Raw genomic sequence first — 18,559 nt, 5'->3', positions numbered from 1 at the left:
TATTTTTTCTTGGGATTTCATTTCCGGCAGCGGAACTTTACATTATTTTGTATTTTATTAAATATGAGCAATTAAAACTTGCCGATAACGCACTGGCAGCACGATTCGTGCAGCAACGATACTGCTTGACGATGAATTTTCTTTGAGCTGTCGTTAACACTTGGAGATGAGCGAATGAGAACTGCCAACTATCGGCTATGAATCATTATTAAAATCGAATTTTCGATTTGGCGGAGTCTGTTTTGAAAATTTATGAAACTAAAATACAAGAAATACGGTTTGCATTCGCAATATTTTGTTTTTAAATATTAAATATAAATGTAATTGTAAACTAAACTTGAATTTTTTGTAAAAAATGCAAGCCATTAAATGTAGTTTATATAGTACATTTTTAAAAGGCCAAAATAAGAAAGGCATCTTCGGCATCATAAAGTATAAATATTATATTAAGGTTGGATGCTTCAGATTTATGAAGAATAATAAAAACAACACCCCCATTTTCCAAAACCATCTAATATCCATCCAATAGCTGCTGGCTTGATTTAACACATAGAAATTTCTTTAATAAGAAATACGATCACCGAATAAACATAATATCTATTTGATTGTTATGTCTTTAGCTTGTGATCTATAATATGCAAATGATACAATTTATTATTTCATACATAACAAAATTCAAGATTAAACTTTCATTTGGCATTGTCAATTTACTATAAATTATAATAATTAATTACCCAACAAATTGCTAGATTAATTGTGGAGAAGTTTTGTTTTTGTTTTTTAATATTTTAGAATAGAACACCGAAATGGAAGGAGAATAAATGTATTTGCCTCCGAGATCCAAAGGACCGACAAATGGACAGATGAACATAGTTAGATCTTCTCAGTTCGTCATTTTAATTAAGAATATATACATTTTAAGAGGCCCGTCGTGCATCTTTCTGTCTATTACATACATTTGGGCAATACCCAATATACCCAATTTTATGGCAATGACACGGTAATCATTCTAACTTTTGAATGAATTCGCAAGTATTTGAATTCCAAAGTACAATTTCTGAACCCAATCATACATATGTAAGCGAGTAAGTTAAATTATATATATATATATATTTCGGTCCATTACCATGCATCGATACTATTGCTTCTTGTTTGTTTTTAAAAAGCTTTTGAATTATTCTATGTTATGCCGGTAGCGACGAAGGCGTGCACTATTTTCTATTTTTGGATCGCCCGGTGGAGGCGAAATATCATTCCGTATTGGAGGCTCGACTGAATTTTGATTCCGTGCCGTATTGTGTGAGAGCACGATTGAGTTAGCTGCTGTTGCTGCTGCTGCTTTACACGATAAGGTTCCAAAGCTAGTATTGTCTTCACAGATTTCCCTGCCAGCTTGATCATTACTGATATCCGTTGATAGATCATCGAAATTGCCCAACATTGTTGTAGTAGGAACCCCGCGAGTTCTGTAATTACGCCGGATGATTAACAAGCAAGCAGAAATGCTGCTTTACAGAATTATTGCTTACCTACTAGAGATCCGAGCGTGTGGTCGTTGAAATCTTAGATTTAATTGTGTGGGATCAGTCACGTACTTTCCTTCTGTAGATTCACGACGACGACGCAAACCTTAATTGAATGATAACGGAATTTGTGTGAGTTTAGATAAAGCACAAAAGCTTCAGATATAAATCAAACATAAAGATCTGGACTATACAACAAATTAAATCAAGCTTATTCGATATACATATATTTATATATTAGAAGATGTCAAGGTAATCGGCTAAAGCATAAGCAGGACAAACCTGGTGTTAGATCCATAATATTTGGAGAATTTTGTAATGCATAAGAATAATGGTGAGTTCGGGAAGGATCCACAGCGGGTGTTTGCATCTCGTGAAGAATTTGTGTTCCCTGAGACTCAACCGTTGCTGCTGCTGCTGCTGCTGCAGCCGTTGTGTCGACAACTCCACTCCAAGAGGCACATTTCGCTTGACGCAAATTGGAAGTAAGCACAGGAATCTTGCTAGGGGTACACGATGGCAGTTCACATCCACCGTCAGCTATATCTAAGACTCCGCCTTCGATTCGGCTACTGACACGAGGATTCGAGTCATCGGACTTCGTCTGGGTAACTAGGGGAGCAATCTGGCTCTCAGCAGTGCACTTGATTCCTTCATCGGCAAACTGATTTCTGCAGGAACTGAAATCGTTGGACGTCTCAAGCACCTCTTGGGTAACAAGTGCATGACAATTAGCAGTTCGATTTGTGAAGGCAGAAATTGTTGCTACTGCCATTTCTTTATCATCACAGTTTACTGACATCTTATCATTTAGGTCCAAAGCTTGCATATCACCAGAGACGTCCTGTTTCGAAACTTTGTAAGCGTTTATTGGTGTTTTAGTAGTGGCTGCTAAGGCATCGTAGTAGACAGAGTCGTCTATGTGCGAATTTTCTACAAATTAACAGATTTCGTTATTATTGTAAAAATTAAGAGAGTGCTCCAGTCCGACTGGGTTATACCCTCAACCCAGCGCCAAGTTGCCGTTACAAACATTCTGCTTCCTTCCGTACACAATAGCACACAAATGCACCCGAACATAGGCATAGGTATATATATTCAATATATTTATACTTTATATATATGGTATATATATTGAGGAGAATATACATTTCAACTTTCAAGTATCTAGCTTTTATAATTTCTGAGATTGACGCGTTAATGCAGGCTGACGAGCTCGAATCACCTCGTGGTTCTCATTATGAATATATATATATATATTTCGATCATCACATTGAAATCGACTAGGACTACACTTTTATAAATACCGGACAATAGACACCGACGCGAATCACGAAAGCATATGCCAGAGTATAAGTCTTAGGGTAGGTTATGAAATCAATAAAAATCGATAGAGAAGTTTTTGAAATCGATGAAAATCGATATTTTAATCCTGTTTTATAGAGCATAGAGCTTATAGCTTATAAGAGCTAGACTCTACATATTTTATAAAAATCGGACTATATATAACGAAGCGAATCACGAAAGCTTATCCGAGGGAAGGTGGCTAGAATATTTGTGACGGCAGTTCGAAACCTTCTAAAAATATTAAATTATTATATTTAACTAAAAATATTGCTTAAAATGTATGAAATATCGTTATGTACCTTTCGGAATGACACGAATTTCAAGTCGTCCGCTAACACAACCGTCGTTACCCTGAATAGCTGCATCACTGGTAACTCGGTTATCCTGCTGATGACCCTGCATATCCAGGGTACCTGTAGGCGGTAGGTTGCTCCTCTGGCAAAATGTTGTTTTAACACACCAAGGCACTGCTGCGACTGCATTGTTCGTCCTGTTGAGGGCATCCTGAAGTTCAATATGCGTATCTGCGGTTTGGTTTGTATTTGGGTCCTCCGGCTTTTCATCAAAAATATCTATTAGGCATACGTTGGGAAGGCTGTTGCGATGCTCGCATGTGGCTTGACTTTTATTTGAGTTCCGCGAATGGACATCAGCAGCGGCATCCTTGAATGATGCAATTGTGGAGAAATTAGTCGAGGCCTTTGGGTTCGACAATGGCGCGTTTTCCGATAGAGATTCGCGAACACAAACGTTTCTCGCTATATCCATGCGATACACCTTGATCGAAGACAGAAAGTATACAAATATAATTGAGGTATTATTTTGTGTATATATTTTGTATAATAAGGTTCCTATTACGAGGTTTATACGCCAACCTTTGCATATTTATATATATATGTATATATATTGAGGTATTATTTTGTATAATAAGGTTCCTATTACGAGGTTTATACGCCAACCTTTGAATATTTATATATATATATATTTTAGCTGGTTTGCAAAATCGACTTAAATCGATTTTGCAAACAGTTTTTAAATCCTTGATAATCATTTTGATTTGCAATCAAGTCGGCCCGATAAACCTTGTATTTATCTATTATGCTTGGGTGATAGCAGAATAGAGATGGACTCCTTAAAAAAATGCTTAAAAAGTCCTAAATACATATAATATACGATAATATACGATATAAAAAGGATCGCAGTTGAAAATGAATGAAAATCAAAAAGGAAACATGCATGAGATACTTGACAATGGGACCAACAGGTTATATTTCCAAGACATAAACATATTAAATACGATAAGAAATAGGACTTAAAACATGATTTAATTTAATTAAATTAATTTTGAATATGCTTACAGTGTCATCAAAGGCTGCTTGCTGGACAGCAGGTGGCTCTAACTCTTTGCGTAATACATTACCCATTGTAGGCTCGGACCAGCAGTGCGGTATGGACATTTGCAAGGTCTCATAGTTCTCAATTCCAGCTATGTTAAGCGTGTATCTATTGTCATTTGGAAGATTATTATACACGGATTTATATTTATATATATATATTATATATAAAACAGCTCACATTCGTATATTATGTATGTAGAATTTTAAATCAAAATTGTTTCCTAATTACAGAAAATTTGCTTTATTTTAAATCAAATTTTCTCTTATTTTGAGAAAAAAATATATTTATTAAATATAATAAATAATAATGTAATATAATAATATATTTTTTTTAGATTGTATTTTTATTGAGCTTTGGAATTACTATTTCATTTTATTTTATAATTTCCTAAAATGTAAGAAACAATTTTTTTGCTGTATGGCCTAATTCTTTAGAGTTTAAGTTAATTAATCTTCAAATTTGTTAATTTATGGGGATAATTAAAACATTTTGATTTAAATTTATCTTCAAAACAGGCTTCCCATAGGAAGATTGGCTTATTTAACATTCGGTTATCCATAGGAAAGGCTCACAATGTTTTAATAAATAGAGATATGCTTGCCAAAAATAAGCTCATCTACATATTTTATAATAAATATACTCCCTTTTTTTTCGTATTACAACATTTGTGATTACTTTTATTTTCTTAACAAAAATTTATAATTGGGCAGAGGTGGGCCATAAATTATTCGGCTATCGATATGTTAGAAAATTTTGACCTAATATTGAAAATTGTGTTGGCCAAATACTGCATTTAATTTTCAAGGTTACATACACATACAAGGGAGTAAACATTAAAACAAGTAGATTGTTTCACTTACCTTTTAACGTTTTGATTCTCGGATGGTTTTGCTTTACGAGTTACGGGTAAATTAGAGGTTCGGCGTATTAACGGCAATGACACATCTGCTTTGGTAAATTGATCCAAATTTGGCTGTGACTGTGAGGCAAGAGGTTGGGAACACTTAACATGTGATCTCTACATTTATCTCGCGGGTAAATACACAAATGTAACTAACACATGTGCTCGACTACAATATACCCTGTACCCCTGAATCAATATATATATTATTTTGGCTTTGAATGCTTGAAATCATAAAATACATATCGATATTCTGGAAGTGCTCGTCTCGATGTGCCTTTCTATGAATAAAAATAATCCCTTTTAAGCCCATGTTCATTGGGCAAAGGGTATAACAAGCATATATAAATACCCAATTTGACATATAGCCGAAGGCTTAACACTCGTAAGTGCTAATATGGAAAAATCATTTTTTAACCGATTTCTCTTTTAAAGCTATACAATATTAAATTTTAACTTTTTGGCCTATCAAGATATATTAAATAACCCGAAACTTGTTAGCTTAACTGTGATTCTTATCAATATTATATTATATATTATATTAAATATATAGTATTATATAATTCTATATATTATTTTATATTATATAAACCCTTAAAAACCCGGTCTAATCGGGAGACACAGTTTTATATATAAAGATGGTTTTTTTGTAAATTCAAACACACATATATACATATGTACAAAAAAGGATAAAAAGATATATATATAAGGAGTTGGACATTTTTAAGCATTGAATTATGGTAGTCCCTCCCTCGGTAATTGACTACATTCGATTTACCTGTGGCTCCTGCTTCCATTCGTTGTCCGTGGTGTCTTCGGAATCGTCGAACTGACTCTTCCATTGGGAGGCCAGCGTTAGGGCACCGCCGCCCTTTGTAACCTGCTGAAGCGCTGACACATTCTCATCGTCGATTAAAGCGAACTGGGTGACCGAATGGTCGCCAGCCGTGCTGCTCTTGGCATGGGTCGTAATGGGTCCGGGGCCAGTGCCACCAGCACCGCCGCTGCTGCTGAGCAGGGACGATAGACGCAGGTTGGTTGAGGTTGCCGAGCGGCGATTGGTTGGTGATATCGTCGTGCCAGCTAATCCAATCAACATCTGGTCACGCGGACAGATAACCGTCTTGGGCGTCAGACTGCCATTGCTGCAAATTGCATTAATCTCCATATTCTCCTGATCACTGAATTTGGCCATCTCGAGCTGGCTGCCAATTGGCGGCGCGGCCAGTACCCGCAGGCGACCATAAGTCGATTTTTGATCGGCAATGGAGGATCGCTTGCTGTCGCAGCTCTTCTCTCCGACAATTTGCTGGTGTTTTACCACAGAAACTTCTGGGGATTCCATTTTTGTTGGCTTGCTCGTTAGCGGCTGCTGTTCCCCGCCCAGAGATCGGCTGGTTGCACCCTCGACACAAATGTGTCTGTTATTTTTTTGCTTCAGATCGTTGTCGGTTGCGATATTATTGTCCTTGTGACTGTCAACTGTTGCCGTTTTTGTTAAAGCACTTGGCACAATTTTGCTCTCCGGATACTGATAAATATTATTTGTTTAGTAGATTTATTAATATGTAAATTATATGACCTACATAAACGGGCGCCGAGTTGTTTTGATTTGATGCCGTATAAGAGCCGGACCCGGTCTGAGGCTGACAACGCTTGCCATGAGTTGACTTCAACTGCGCATTGTGCGTGCTGCCGGAGACTTCATGGTTGACAATGCCCACTGTCGACGATTTGATAAGTGCACTAGGCAGATTCGGAATAGCTATCGACGTGTTCGCGACCAGGACAAGTTGTTGCTGTTGCTGCTGTTTTGGTAATGTTGTATTTTGATTGCCTGAATTCACATTCTGCACGGCACAGTCCGCAGTCGCTTGCGGTGTCATTGTTGCGTTGCAGTTTTTATCAACCTACAAATAGTTGGAGCAGTCAATTAAATCACTTCTACAATAGACAAATTTTGCGAGTTTGCTTATCATCTGTCACGCACTATTGGATTTAGAAGCCTATTCTTCACATAAATAATGAGTAAAATTTACCTTAAAAAATTAATCAACGAATTAAGCAAAATACATGGAGATTGATTCACGAAAGAGAGGTATCCAAAATAAGAGAACCTACATTTTAAATTTGTGGCTGTCTGTCTTCGATTCTGTATCTCTGCTTGTCTGTCTTTCTATCTGTCTGTCGGTCCATCTGCCTGTCTTCCTGTAATCCTGTCAGCCTCTCTCCCTGTTTGTAGCTCTGACGGTCTGTTAGTTTGCCTGTCTGTCCGCCTATCGTCCTATGTCTCCGTCAGGCTCTTTGTCTGTCTGCGTGTTTGTCTCTGAGTTTCTCCCATATGTAAGCAAAAAAAAAAAAAAACTAATCTGAAAATCTATACTAATCGAATTCTCGCAAATGGGATGAGCCAGTTATAATTTTAGAACATTTTTATAGGAGGGAGGCTGCAAATTTGAAGCATCCAATTTTTATAGTCTCTGAAATCGATGGATACGTCAAGACAAGAGATAGATACAGAAAAATGTTTGGATTGGCGAACCCTCCCTTCAATTGTATACTATTTGCTATTCTCATTTGCAGTCAAACGGTCCTCGTAATGGGGCTGCACAAGAGCCTGATCCCACTTAATAAATCAGTAATGCCTATGCAAATATTATTATTTTATAAGGGGAGATATTTAAAGAGTGCGTCTGCCCTCATACTTAACACATCAATTAGCAATGCCTATGCTATTTAATTAATTTACAAGGGAAGATATTTAGGAAGTTTGTCGTTTTTTCTGTTCACCTTTTCCTTGATATGAAGAGGTTCCGTTGAGGCCATCTGAGCAGTATCAATATCGTTTCGCTTCCGTACCTGAATCAATGTTAAATGATAATGTGTTATGTTAATATGATAAATATAATATGATACTAACATATTCTGTGCCGCTGGCATTGGAAGCGGCCACCGTCATTTGGGTAACATTGCCGTGCATATATTCATTTTTAGCCGGAGTTGGGGTTGCGTTTGTCGATGCATTTATATTGCCAACTGTGGCCGTGTCCACCTTCTCCCAGTCGTACGGATCGGCCTCTTTTACGCCGCGTCGTTTCATACAGCGCTCGAATAGGCCAATTAACATCTTTTGATATATAAACAAGGCAAAATATTACATACATAAACTGTTAAAATAGTTGAGATTCAAGAAAATTTACCGCATAATCTGGCCGGTCTGCGTACGTGAGCGATTGTATGTGCTCTAAGAATTGTTTCAGGTCCGACGGAAGATGTTTTAATAATATTCTATGGTCATATTTTTCCTTTGTCAATCCAACTTGTTCCTTGTCTTTTATCTTCCGCCACGGCAACTGGCCATTCACGAATTCAACTAGCATATAAAATAGAGACCACAGATCGTCATGTCGCCCCATTTCACGATTGCGATGTGCATTTATTGAGGCGTAGCGCACAGTGCCTCGAAATCCAGCCGCTGCTCGGGGACACCGGACCTCTCCCGTCCCAGTCGTATATTGGCGCGCCAAGCCAAAGTCGAGCATGTAAACGCGCCGACAATTATATGGCAAGCGTCCCACAGAAAAGTTGCTCTGTAATCAAAAATACATAATATAACGAATATTTGACGAACATTTTTGTGTCTCTTTTAGGTTTGATGCCATCTTCTCTTATAAAACTGGTCAAAAGATCTTTGACTCGCTAGGAAGCTTCTATATATCAATTTGGCGATGTATTCACCAACACTGCTTTTACCGATTACAACTCGATGATTTTGTTGTCGATTAATCAGCGATGTGCCATAAAAATAATCGTATCGAAATTGCCAGTGCTACAAAAACGTAACTGTTAAGCAGCACCGCTTAAATAATTTTCAATTTTTATATTCATAGTGTAATAATTTGTGTAATTTTGTATTTAATTGTGTGCATTAAATATGCTTGTGTACGCTCATGGCTGCTGCGAACACTCAACCAAATTGCGCAACCTGCAGGAGGAGCTTGTAAGAGTAAGCTAAAATTAAAGGTAATTTGGCGCGCATTTCGGGGAGCCTCCGAGTCGGGCACTGCCGACTATTAAGTACACAAAAAAAAAATACAAAATTAAGATTTTAAGTGATGGCTTACCGGCTTAATGTCGCGGTGAAGGAAGCCAACCGAGTGTATTGATTCAATTGCTTTTAGAATTTGCAAGCCCAGCCTGAGTGTTGTGCTGAGGGAAAATGCGCCCCGCGGCTGGGCGCGTCTCAGCTCAGCCAAGTTTTTTCCCTGCAGCTGCATGACCACGTAGTTGAAGCGATCATTTCGGCCGCATCCAATGAAGCGACAAACGTGTTCCTTTCCTTGCAGTTTCTTTAGCACGGCCACTTCCATTTTGAGTACTTGTTTCGGTTGGCGGGCGGACTCGACCTTGAGTGCCACCTGCTCGCGAGTGATTAAGTCTTGGCCCTCGTAAATTTCACCAAAGCCGCCACCGCCAATTTTTCTCACAACCTGAAAATAATCACAAAATAATATATGTATAGAAAACATTCTGTTTTGACCAAATGACTGACCGACTGTTTCACGGTCTCCATATCTTTCAAAAAGTAATCGATTGCTTATTGGAAATATCGATACATTCCATAACAGAGTTACATCATCGATAAATTAGTTTAACAGTGGATTTGTTCAAATTTCATTTCAAATAATTCAGTCTTGCAGTTCAAAGCCTTGTGTAGAACTTATTGCATATTTTTTTGCGCTGGTTTCGGAAATTCCACACGCCACTAGAGAAAAATTGGGTAAAACGGCTGCTTGGAATTTTGTTTTTTTTTTTAACCTTCCGATCGCCTTTTAACTAATTTTCAAAGATCTGAAAATATCTGACGTACAATGATTGATACTGGGCATCAATTTTTCAGATTAAAGTCATAGTTAATAAATGGACCTAATGGCCCATGTTATAGATTCTTTTATAATTAAAGGCATGCTTAACAGATGGACCCAAGGGAAGATCCTTTTAATAATTAAAGTCATGCTTAATAGATGGACCTAAGAGAAGAGCCATGTTGTAGATTCATTTAATGATTGTTACTATTATTTTAAGAATGTTTCTGAAGAATGAGCTACTTAAGCTATAGCCTACCTTCCAGCGCTCCTTGACGACATGTCCCGGCTGCAATAGGTCCTCGGACGTCATTTTGCTCGTCTCCTTTTGCGCTGCTTGGTGACCACCACTTGGAACGTTGCTGCTCCTTTCTATTGCAGCCGATGGGGTTTGGGCTGCCGTTGATGGAACCTTAAAGGTAACACGACTGCGCACTCCTAGACGATTATGTTTCGCTGGCAATGTTGCAGATCGCTGCAATGCATTTGGATAATGAATTCTTTGATCTTCTGAGTTATCAGCAACAGCAACTAGGCCTGTCTTCGCACCAGTGCGAATATTTTGCAGAAAGTATGCGTGCGGTGAGCCAGGCTCTATAGTTGGTGGTGGCTTTGTCGGCGGGGGCGGGGGCTGCAATCGCACTATGTTCGGATCTATATATTTGGGGCTAGTACCAATGTGCGGTCTCTGCCGATTGTCTTTGGCTTTGTGGTTTTTTTGTGGCTGGGCGACATTTTCGTCATTTCTGAAACGAGACCAAAATATCAACTAATTTTTGTTCTTAAATAGGTCTGATAATTTCTATCTTAAGTTCGAATTTGCATTGCTTTGCGAGGAAGATTCATTAGTAATTAATACAGATAATTCATATTGTAATTACAACAATGACATTGGTTAGTCTTCAAATTCATTCCTCAAATGGAACTGTTAATTTTATCTTAAGTTCGAATTTGCATTGCTTTGCAAGGAAGATTTATTAGTAATTAATACAGATGCATTAAAACAATGACATTGGTCAGTCTTCAAATGCAGTTCTCAAATGGGACTGTTGCATTGCTTCAGATTCATTAGTAATTTGTACTGATGCATTACAAATTTATTGGTCAGTCCTCAAATGAGACCTGTTAATGTTAATCTTATATTCGAATTTGCGTAACTTTGTATTTTGGGTTTCATTGTTGGTTTTTTTACCAGCTGATTGCAAGTAAATATATTATGTATTACCTAAGAGTCAATGCAAAGTGTGCTTTACTTCTGATCAATAATAATAAATTGTATGAATGTATGTTTCTAATAAATAAGGGGTTATTGTACTGATGAGCATCAGCTTGAAATATGCCATTTCATTTTCTTATGTATATATATAAAGTCATACATACATTTGCATAACTTTTCTCTTGGAAAATATTTTTATGTATGCCTCGAAATAAAAATGACAAAATTGACACTTTTCTTGCTCGGGGGCTTGGAAATTTACCTTAGATATTTAATAAAAAGCCGTTCTCGTCGGTCAACCACATGATTGGCTTTGGAAACTTGGAACCACTTTGAAGAACACGTAATGCAAATTGTATGCACTATGTTATGTATATATCGAGACTTGGAAAAACTCAAGGGTACCGAAAACTTGTGAGTCCTTTGACACGTAATGAGAATTACACTGAAAACTCATTTAACAACACGTGAAAACTATGTTTTTAACTTTAATTATTAAACACGAAGATTTGCTTGGCATATATTCAAATCCGAAATAAAAAAATCTCGTATTGATTGTTAAGCTCTCCGTTCCAAGTAAAGCTTTTTCTGAACAAAACAACAGCAAGAACAAGCCCAAGGAAAACCAGAGAAACGAGAGAGAGAGAGAAACGTTGCAAATGACAGTTGCCAATGGTTACTTCAATTTCCACTAACGGCACCCTTCCAGCAGCGCGTGCGCCAGGACATCGAGCTCATTCGAGTGTAATATCAATGAGCTTTCGTCTTAGTCTCTGAGACCTTTTTAGATATATATATATACATATATATATTATTCATCTATATATATATATATATATATATACATATATATATATATATATGTATACATATATGTTATATTTTATGTTATATGTACATACATATATGTTATGGTATATATAAATGTAGATTTCCCATTGAATCGTATTCACCTTTCAGGCCTACATCGTTGAATATTTGATGGATTTTCGATAAGAATCGATATCGAAATGCAGTTTTTTAGGAAAATCTTTTATGTTTTTAAGTGCCAGAGTCACCAAACTTGACATGTAGTTCCTACTATTGTAGTAGTCAAATATCAAGTGTCTTTCAATTTATAGCTATCTAATTTATAAGTAAATTGAGTAAAGGGAGTTGCTGAATAGAAGAGGGTAGCCCCTATTCGGTGGTTTCCCATGCCAAACTCTACCCTGAATCGGGCACTTCCGATTGATTACCTGACTTGTTGACTTTTCGATATTATTGTGAAAAACGCGGATAAATTTGAATGTTTTGTAGACAAGAAAGAGTTTTAAGTGTATTATACTTTATTAAATAGATTTAAATTTAAATTTTTTTAATATTTATTTGGTTTTCACAAGATATCTGGCAATGAAAAAAGCGTTTTTACTTACTTATGAGTCTCCTGTAAATGCATGTGTTTTCGTTGGGTTCTTCCGCTCAGTTATATTCCAAAAGGTCAACTCCTCTTATTCATCTGATTTATCAGATACACTACACGAAGATCGCGGATATATAAAAAATTAAAATATGTGTTAAGAAGTAAATTGTTGATTCAATTGTTTTGTCGATAGACTAAGCATGGGTAACTTTTAATCATTTCAATATTAAATGTAAAATGAGCACATCGGTTGAATTCACATTAGGTATGTTATGTATGTTTTGATTGGCATTCCTTATCAAGAAATGATAAATTTGGTTATTATTATTGTATTATTATGATTACGGACAGTTTGTCATTTAAGCTTTTTGTTGTTTTTCTTGTTTTTCTCCGTATATTTGTTTATTTAATGCGGGAAGCATCACTTTTATTTGCATTAACTAGGAAGCTTGTGTGTGTATGAAATATTCTATTTTTATAAATATATATTTTGGTCGTTTTAATTATAGAGAAACTTGACGAAAACTTTGACCGAAAATGACTAAACGATATGAAACACGTCTCACAAATTAATTTCGAACACAAAACTAAGCACAAAATAAGCAATTGTAATTGCCCAATGTACTATTAATTTTAGTGTATTGTATATATAGATAAAAAAAACGTATGCAAGTCTTTTTGTTATAAAGGTATCTATTTATACCAAACGTCTGTTCTCTTTGAAAAGTATATGCAAGTCCATTTGATTTGAACAACAAAAACAGAAAAATATAAAAAACGGGAGAGGTTGACTCAAATCTTAGCACTTTTCACAGAGCTTTTCCACGTACATACGAGATTGTTCACTGAAAACTTTATACTGACACGTTTTCGATCGTCTCTGAAAGAACCGAAAGAATCTTTTATGTCCATACTAATACACACAAATTTGACGTATTCGGCTATGTACATAACGATATGTATATTAAAAAAACTGATACATACGATTTCGTATAAGAATCTAACTCATAGAAAAATAATAAATATAAATGATCAGCAATTATTGAATAATATTTGATAATATTGTTTAATCATTATGAAGAAGACGTAAGACAGCTTTCGAAAGCTATTTAATGTCGAGAAGCTTTCGAATACTATAAGATTGAAGTTTAAGGAGTTCCAATATTAATGGACGATCGTAAAAAGAAAAGATCTGTAAGCGCACAACGAGGAATATACTATATATATATATATATGTATATATATATATATATATATATATATATATATATATAAGTAGAAGTACTTGAAGTACAGATTTAAGGATTTAAATCCTTAAATCTGTACTTCAAGTACTTCTCTATATAGAAATAGAACGTTTTAATCCAAAATTGACTTAAATTTCACAATATAAACAACATTTTTGGTTACCGATCCGATTGGCTGCGAGCTCATTTCCAAAGTTCTTAGTGTAAATGCACTTGATTCGTGGAAATCGGGGTCGAAGATTTTCATCGAAGAAAATTATTTGAGGCAAGTTCCCATTTTATATGGTATAATCCAAATCTCCTTAAGCTTCTTTGTTATCCAATAGCAAATTTAAGCGAAAAAATTTGTGCTTTATTCAGGAATACCCGACTAGAGGATGCCCAGAACCTTTTTTTATGAAATCTGTAGCCTTATTTTTTTACAAATATATATATATATATATTAAAAAGAAAGCTAAAAAATATTCGCATTAAGACTAAGCCTAAAAACTGTGGCTTAAAATAAAATATGGATCCAATTGTAATTTTAATTTATTTTATTTTGTGGTATCCAGAAATGGCATGTACTTGATTTGTATATAAAGTCCAACTTGCTCTTAGAATTTTGAATGCTGACCAAAAATATTATATTAATTTTAGATTCGGAGTTGCTTTCTTCTGCATGTTACATACATTTTCAAAAAATTATTATACCCTTTCTACCCTTTATCCATTGGCTCTGGGTATATTAAGGAACTTTTAGCGGACATGGTCGCCCATTAAAGACTTGCTGATATGAGTGCTAACCAAAGCTAGTTGATACGAAACATATAAATAAATTGATAAATATTCCAGACTATCGATATACAATATATTGGCGCCAATTTAAATTCAAATTGTGCCACAAACTGACAATTTATTGGCATAATTTGTTTCTGATAATATTCCATGGACAAGAATAAAAGTATTTATATGGTGACAATATATAATTGCTTTCCAATCTGGTAGTATTTAAATCAAATAAGTTTTAAGGTCAGACTAGAAGATACTCTTTGGAAAGCTGCGTCGGGCTTTTTAGAAAACGGATGTGTTCCAATTTTCCTCAACTCTATTGAAAATTTATCTAATCATCATATGTTTGAATAAGGATTTTTTTCACTACAATAGAAAATATTAGGAAGGATTGAAAATTAAGCTGGATATGTATTCAGGCCCAGTAAACTGCGATTTTAAAGATTGAACAGCATAAAAAATTTATTTTGTGCTTCGGTTCTCTTATAGTGAAGACAGTTTAAATATGTCATACTATTAATATACTCATGATTTGGGTATGGCAAGTCGAATACTAGGTTCTTAAATGGCAAAATATTCTGTTTCTCTCGTTTTTTTTTTTTAAATCTTTTTTTTTAGTTTTAATGTTACGGAGTATACAAGGAATTTAGCGCTGGAGAATTAAGGAAACGTGACTTCTGCATAAAATATCAAATAGAAAAAAAGGGTTAAAAGTTCGAATTCCAGTCGAAAAAAGGTTCGTCGATAATATTGATTGCGAATCAACTTGAAGGGGTTAGAAAAGACACGCGCCCATTGCCAACTCCAGCGAAACTACAGATTATGTGCAACAAAATCAATTTAGAAATAAAAAATGTATCCAGCAGCAGTTGTCACCCTTGATAGTACACAAAATAGAATAGAACAGAAAGAACAGAGTGTGACCCAGCTCGACTAGAGAATACTTTGTATCCAGGCCGGATTACCCTAACGTACATTCACACTGACTTTCGACAGTACATACATACACAATTACACATTGGCTTACCGCCAAAAATTCTCGATAAGACAGAAGTGTCTTCTTCTTTATTCTGCTACACACTTATTTTTCTCGAATATCGTGTGTTTTATCGCTTGGTCTAAAGTTGCAGTATTAATGTGTTATAAACATACTCAAGTAAGTTGACGAGGCGCTTACCCCCTTCAATGTGGGCTGGCTCGGCATCTCCCCAGCCTGCGCGCCTATGTCGATCGTGATGGGACAGTGCACATTTTACGCCTGTTCGTCAATAAATACGAGAAGGCCAAGGAGGCAGCTGCTGCACATACAACATAATTATCACGTAATTAAACTGACCATAATTTTTGTTTATCATATGTGAATATTGCAACTAAACTCTAACTTTAGAGATTTAAAGCTCTAATTTGCATGGTCACACTTGTAAATTGGCGCAAAATAAGTAGCAAAGAATCAACATAAAAAGATGCGTTATAGTGTTCAGTGAATACATATTCGCGTCTTACATGCAAATAAAGACTTTTTGTATTAATCAAGTGTGTATTTGCAAGCCTTTAACGCGCAAAGAAAATAACATTTTCATTCAATTTATTTGCAAGCATTGCGGAAGTTGCCATTTTTTTCGAACGGTTTTTGTGTCTCTGACTATCTGCAGCTCTACTGGCAAAAAATTTGTTGAGGAAACTGTTGAATTTCATAAGCAAAACACTTATAATTAACATGAAGCAAATGTTTAACGGAAAGTGACAAATAATCAGTGCAGCTGAAAATAAAAAGTGATAAGAGATCTTCTCCCCATAATAAAAGCAAATATAATATATGTATGTATGTATGTATAATGGATGCTTGAGAGAAGAATGCATCGAAGGAACGGTAAATTGGCGGACAGTGGTGAGTTTCAATATTTGCTTTGATCATTTGCACATACATACATACATGTTTAACATTTAGTATTAGCATACAGCTTTAATATAATTGCAGAGCGCCAATGCAATATTTTTTTTATTTTAATCAAAATAACAAAATAGGTCGCACGTTGTACGACTGCGCCACCTGCTGAAATGCAATGCGAAAACAACAACAACAAACGTCATTATGAATATAACTGTATTATAGTTTTTATTCTGCAGAGGGTATTATAATTTTGTCTCCAAATGGGTGAAGCATAAAAGAAGATATCTCCGACCCCACAAAATATATAAATACTCTTGATCAGTATCAAAAGCCGAGTCGATATTGAACGATTGGTCAATATATCAAGATATTTTGACCAAACTCGGCTTTTATCAAGAATATATATACTTTATTGGGTTGACATGCCTCCTTCTGCCTGTTACATGCATACGGACATAAGAAATATAGCCTATTTTTTGACCGATTTTCACTGAGTACAGGGTATAAACATTTTTCTTTTACATAAATCGACATATTTGCTGCATTTTTTGAGATCGACAAAACAACAATTAAATTACTCTAACACATAAGTGCAATAATACTTATATAGTATAGATTGAATAATATATATAAAGCTAATAACTTCGCAGATGTTAAATTTAAATGAAAAGCGGGTTGCCCGAATAACAGATTGTACAATATTCGAGTGCATCGAAAGCAGAATCAGCAAGATCTTGAAAAATGGTTTCGGAAAATGTTCTCGTTTCCAAGCAATCGACTAAAATCGATATCTAAATCAAATAAATACAAATTCCAATAATGTTCCACTATGAATATTCCAATAGGAATGGCCAATGTGACAATAAAATCTATTTTAGTATTTTTATCAAGTTATTAAAGTTCGTAAGCCCAGGGTTCCAGGGTATTCATAGAGAATCTATATGCTCCTTAATTTTAATAAATTGAACGTGTGTTGCAATCGTATTGGGTGTTTCAGTTATTTCTTACAGAACAATCAAATTCTCGGTAGGGCATGAATCGATGGCAAGTAGTTCGCTGTTGAGGATAGTTGCCTTTTCGACACCGGCAGAGGGGAATAATTGTACTTTTTTTTTAAATTTATTTGAAATAATGCTAGTGTATACCTTTATCCATTAAATAGGTAAAAAGTGTAGAGCTTCAGCAAGTGAGCAGGGTATCCTCCAATCAAGCACTCCCAATTAGATCACACTTACCCTGAATATGTCCAAGTTTTTGAATAATTTTATTACGTTTTGGAAGTATGGAATCTATGCACTAATAACATATCTCCTGATATTATGAAATACAATATTTGATTTCACAAAAAGACAGTATCACAATATGCGATCGTTAATGACATAAAGGGTTATCACTTGGGGCTATGAACTTGTGGGTCAAATATATATCTTGAAAAATAACTTTCGTTCTCGCAGCTCATCCAGCAGCATGCGCCTTCCAATTGAAGTCGAAACCCAAGAGCTTTCCTTTACCCCACCTAGCTTCTAAAAAAACAATCGGTCGAAAATAAAGTTTGTATATGTACATATGGAATATACAGAAATCCAATTTTATCATTACCCGCTCGAAGGAAAAGTTTAAAGCTTAAAATCGGTGAGCAAAGTGACAATGAACAGACTTCCGCCATTTTTTGCCCGTGAATTCATTAGCATACCTAGTACTTATTTGTAAACATTTAAGAATAGTTTGTTATGGGTTTGTGGAAAGATTTATAAAAAGCATAAAACCATTAAATATATAGGTTCATTGTCAGGCCAATAAGTCCAGGACCGTTGGACACTCCCTATGCCTAACAATATATAGAGATGTATATACGTATCCAAAAAAGTTGGCATTTCTTATATAGAGAGAGCAACACCCACTTCCCTAATATATGGGGTTTATTAAGCATATTTTGGATCTTATAAGCTACCCTGCTCCTCCCCTTAAATTCATAGACGTATTTTAAGGCGTAAAGTT

At 35.4% G+C, this 18,559-nt stretch overlaps 1 protein-coding gene across 3 annotated transcripts; it reads right to left on the bottom strand.

Moving 5' to 3' along the window:
* Nucleotides 1-601: 601 nt before the first annotated feature.
* On the bottom strand, nt 602-12,910 carry LOC115766772 (tau-tubulin kinase homolog Asator). 3 transcript variants are annotated; one of them, XM_030710783.1, is made up of 14 exons: nt 12,666-12,910; nt 10,294-10,780; nt 9,294-9,659; nt 8,370-8,759; nt 8,090-8,296; nt 7,960-8,028; nt 6,756-7,079; nt 5,948-6,700; nt 5,129-5,247; nt 4,229-4,373; nt 3,170-3,647; nt 1,806-2,456; nt 1,530-1,629; nt 602-1,466 (listed from the first exon to the last, which is right to left on the bottom strand). In XM_030710783.1, exons 1-14 carry the CDS (start codon nt 12,686-12,688, stop codon nt 1,175-1,177), a joined length of 4,404 nt encoding a protein of 1,467 aa, XP_030566643.1. In that variant the 5' UTR covers nt 12,689-12,910; the 3' UTR covers nt 602-1,174. The 3 variants fall into 3 exon arrangements, with proteins under 3 accessions (XP_030566643.1, XP_030566645.1, XP_030566644.1); XM_030710785.1 differs by lacking the exon at nt 12,666-12,910 and adding an exon at nt 11,513-11,691; XM_030710784.1 differs by lacking the exons at nt 4,229-4,373; nt 5,129-5,247.
* Between the last annotated feature and the right edge of the window lie 5,649 nt (nt 12,911-18,559).

This window comes from Drosophila novamexicana, unplaced genomic scaffold (genome assembly GCF_003285875.2).
Source record: "Drosophila novamexicana strain 15010-1031.04,08,12 unplaced genomic scaffold, DnovRS2.1 tig00001222-arrow-arrow-pilon, whole genome shotgun sequence".
NCBI classification, from domain to species: Eukaryota; Metazoa; Arthropoda; class Insecta; order Diptera; family Drosophilidae; genus Drosophila; species Drosophila novamexicana.
This window is presented reverse-complemented; position numbering and strand designations above follow the sequence as displayed.

Excerpts from the sequence above, each read along its gene's own strand:
- LOC115766772 (XM_030710783.1), bottom strand. The coding sequence starts at position 12,688 with ATGCATTTACAGGAGACTCATAA. Across the intron at positions 4,374-5,128 it reads GAGAATCAAAACGTTAAAAG|ATACACGCTTAACATAGCTG; the intron begins GTAAGTGAAACA and ends AAATGACAATAG. Across the intron at positions 1,467-1,529 it reads CACGCTCGGATCTCTAGTAG|AACTCGCGGGGTTCCTACTA; the intron begins GTAAGCAATAAT and ends GCGTAATTACAG.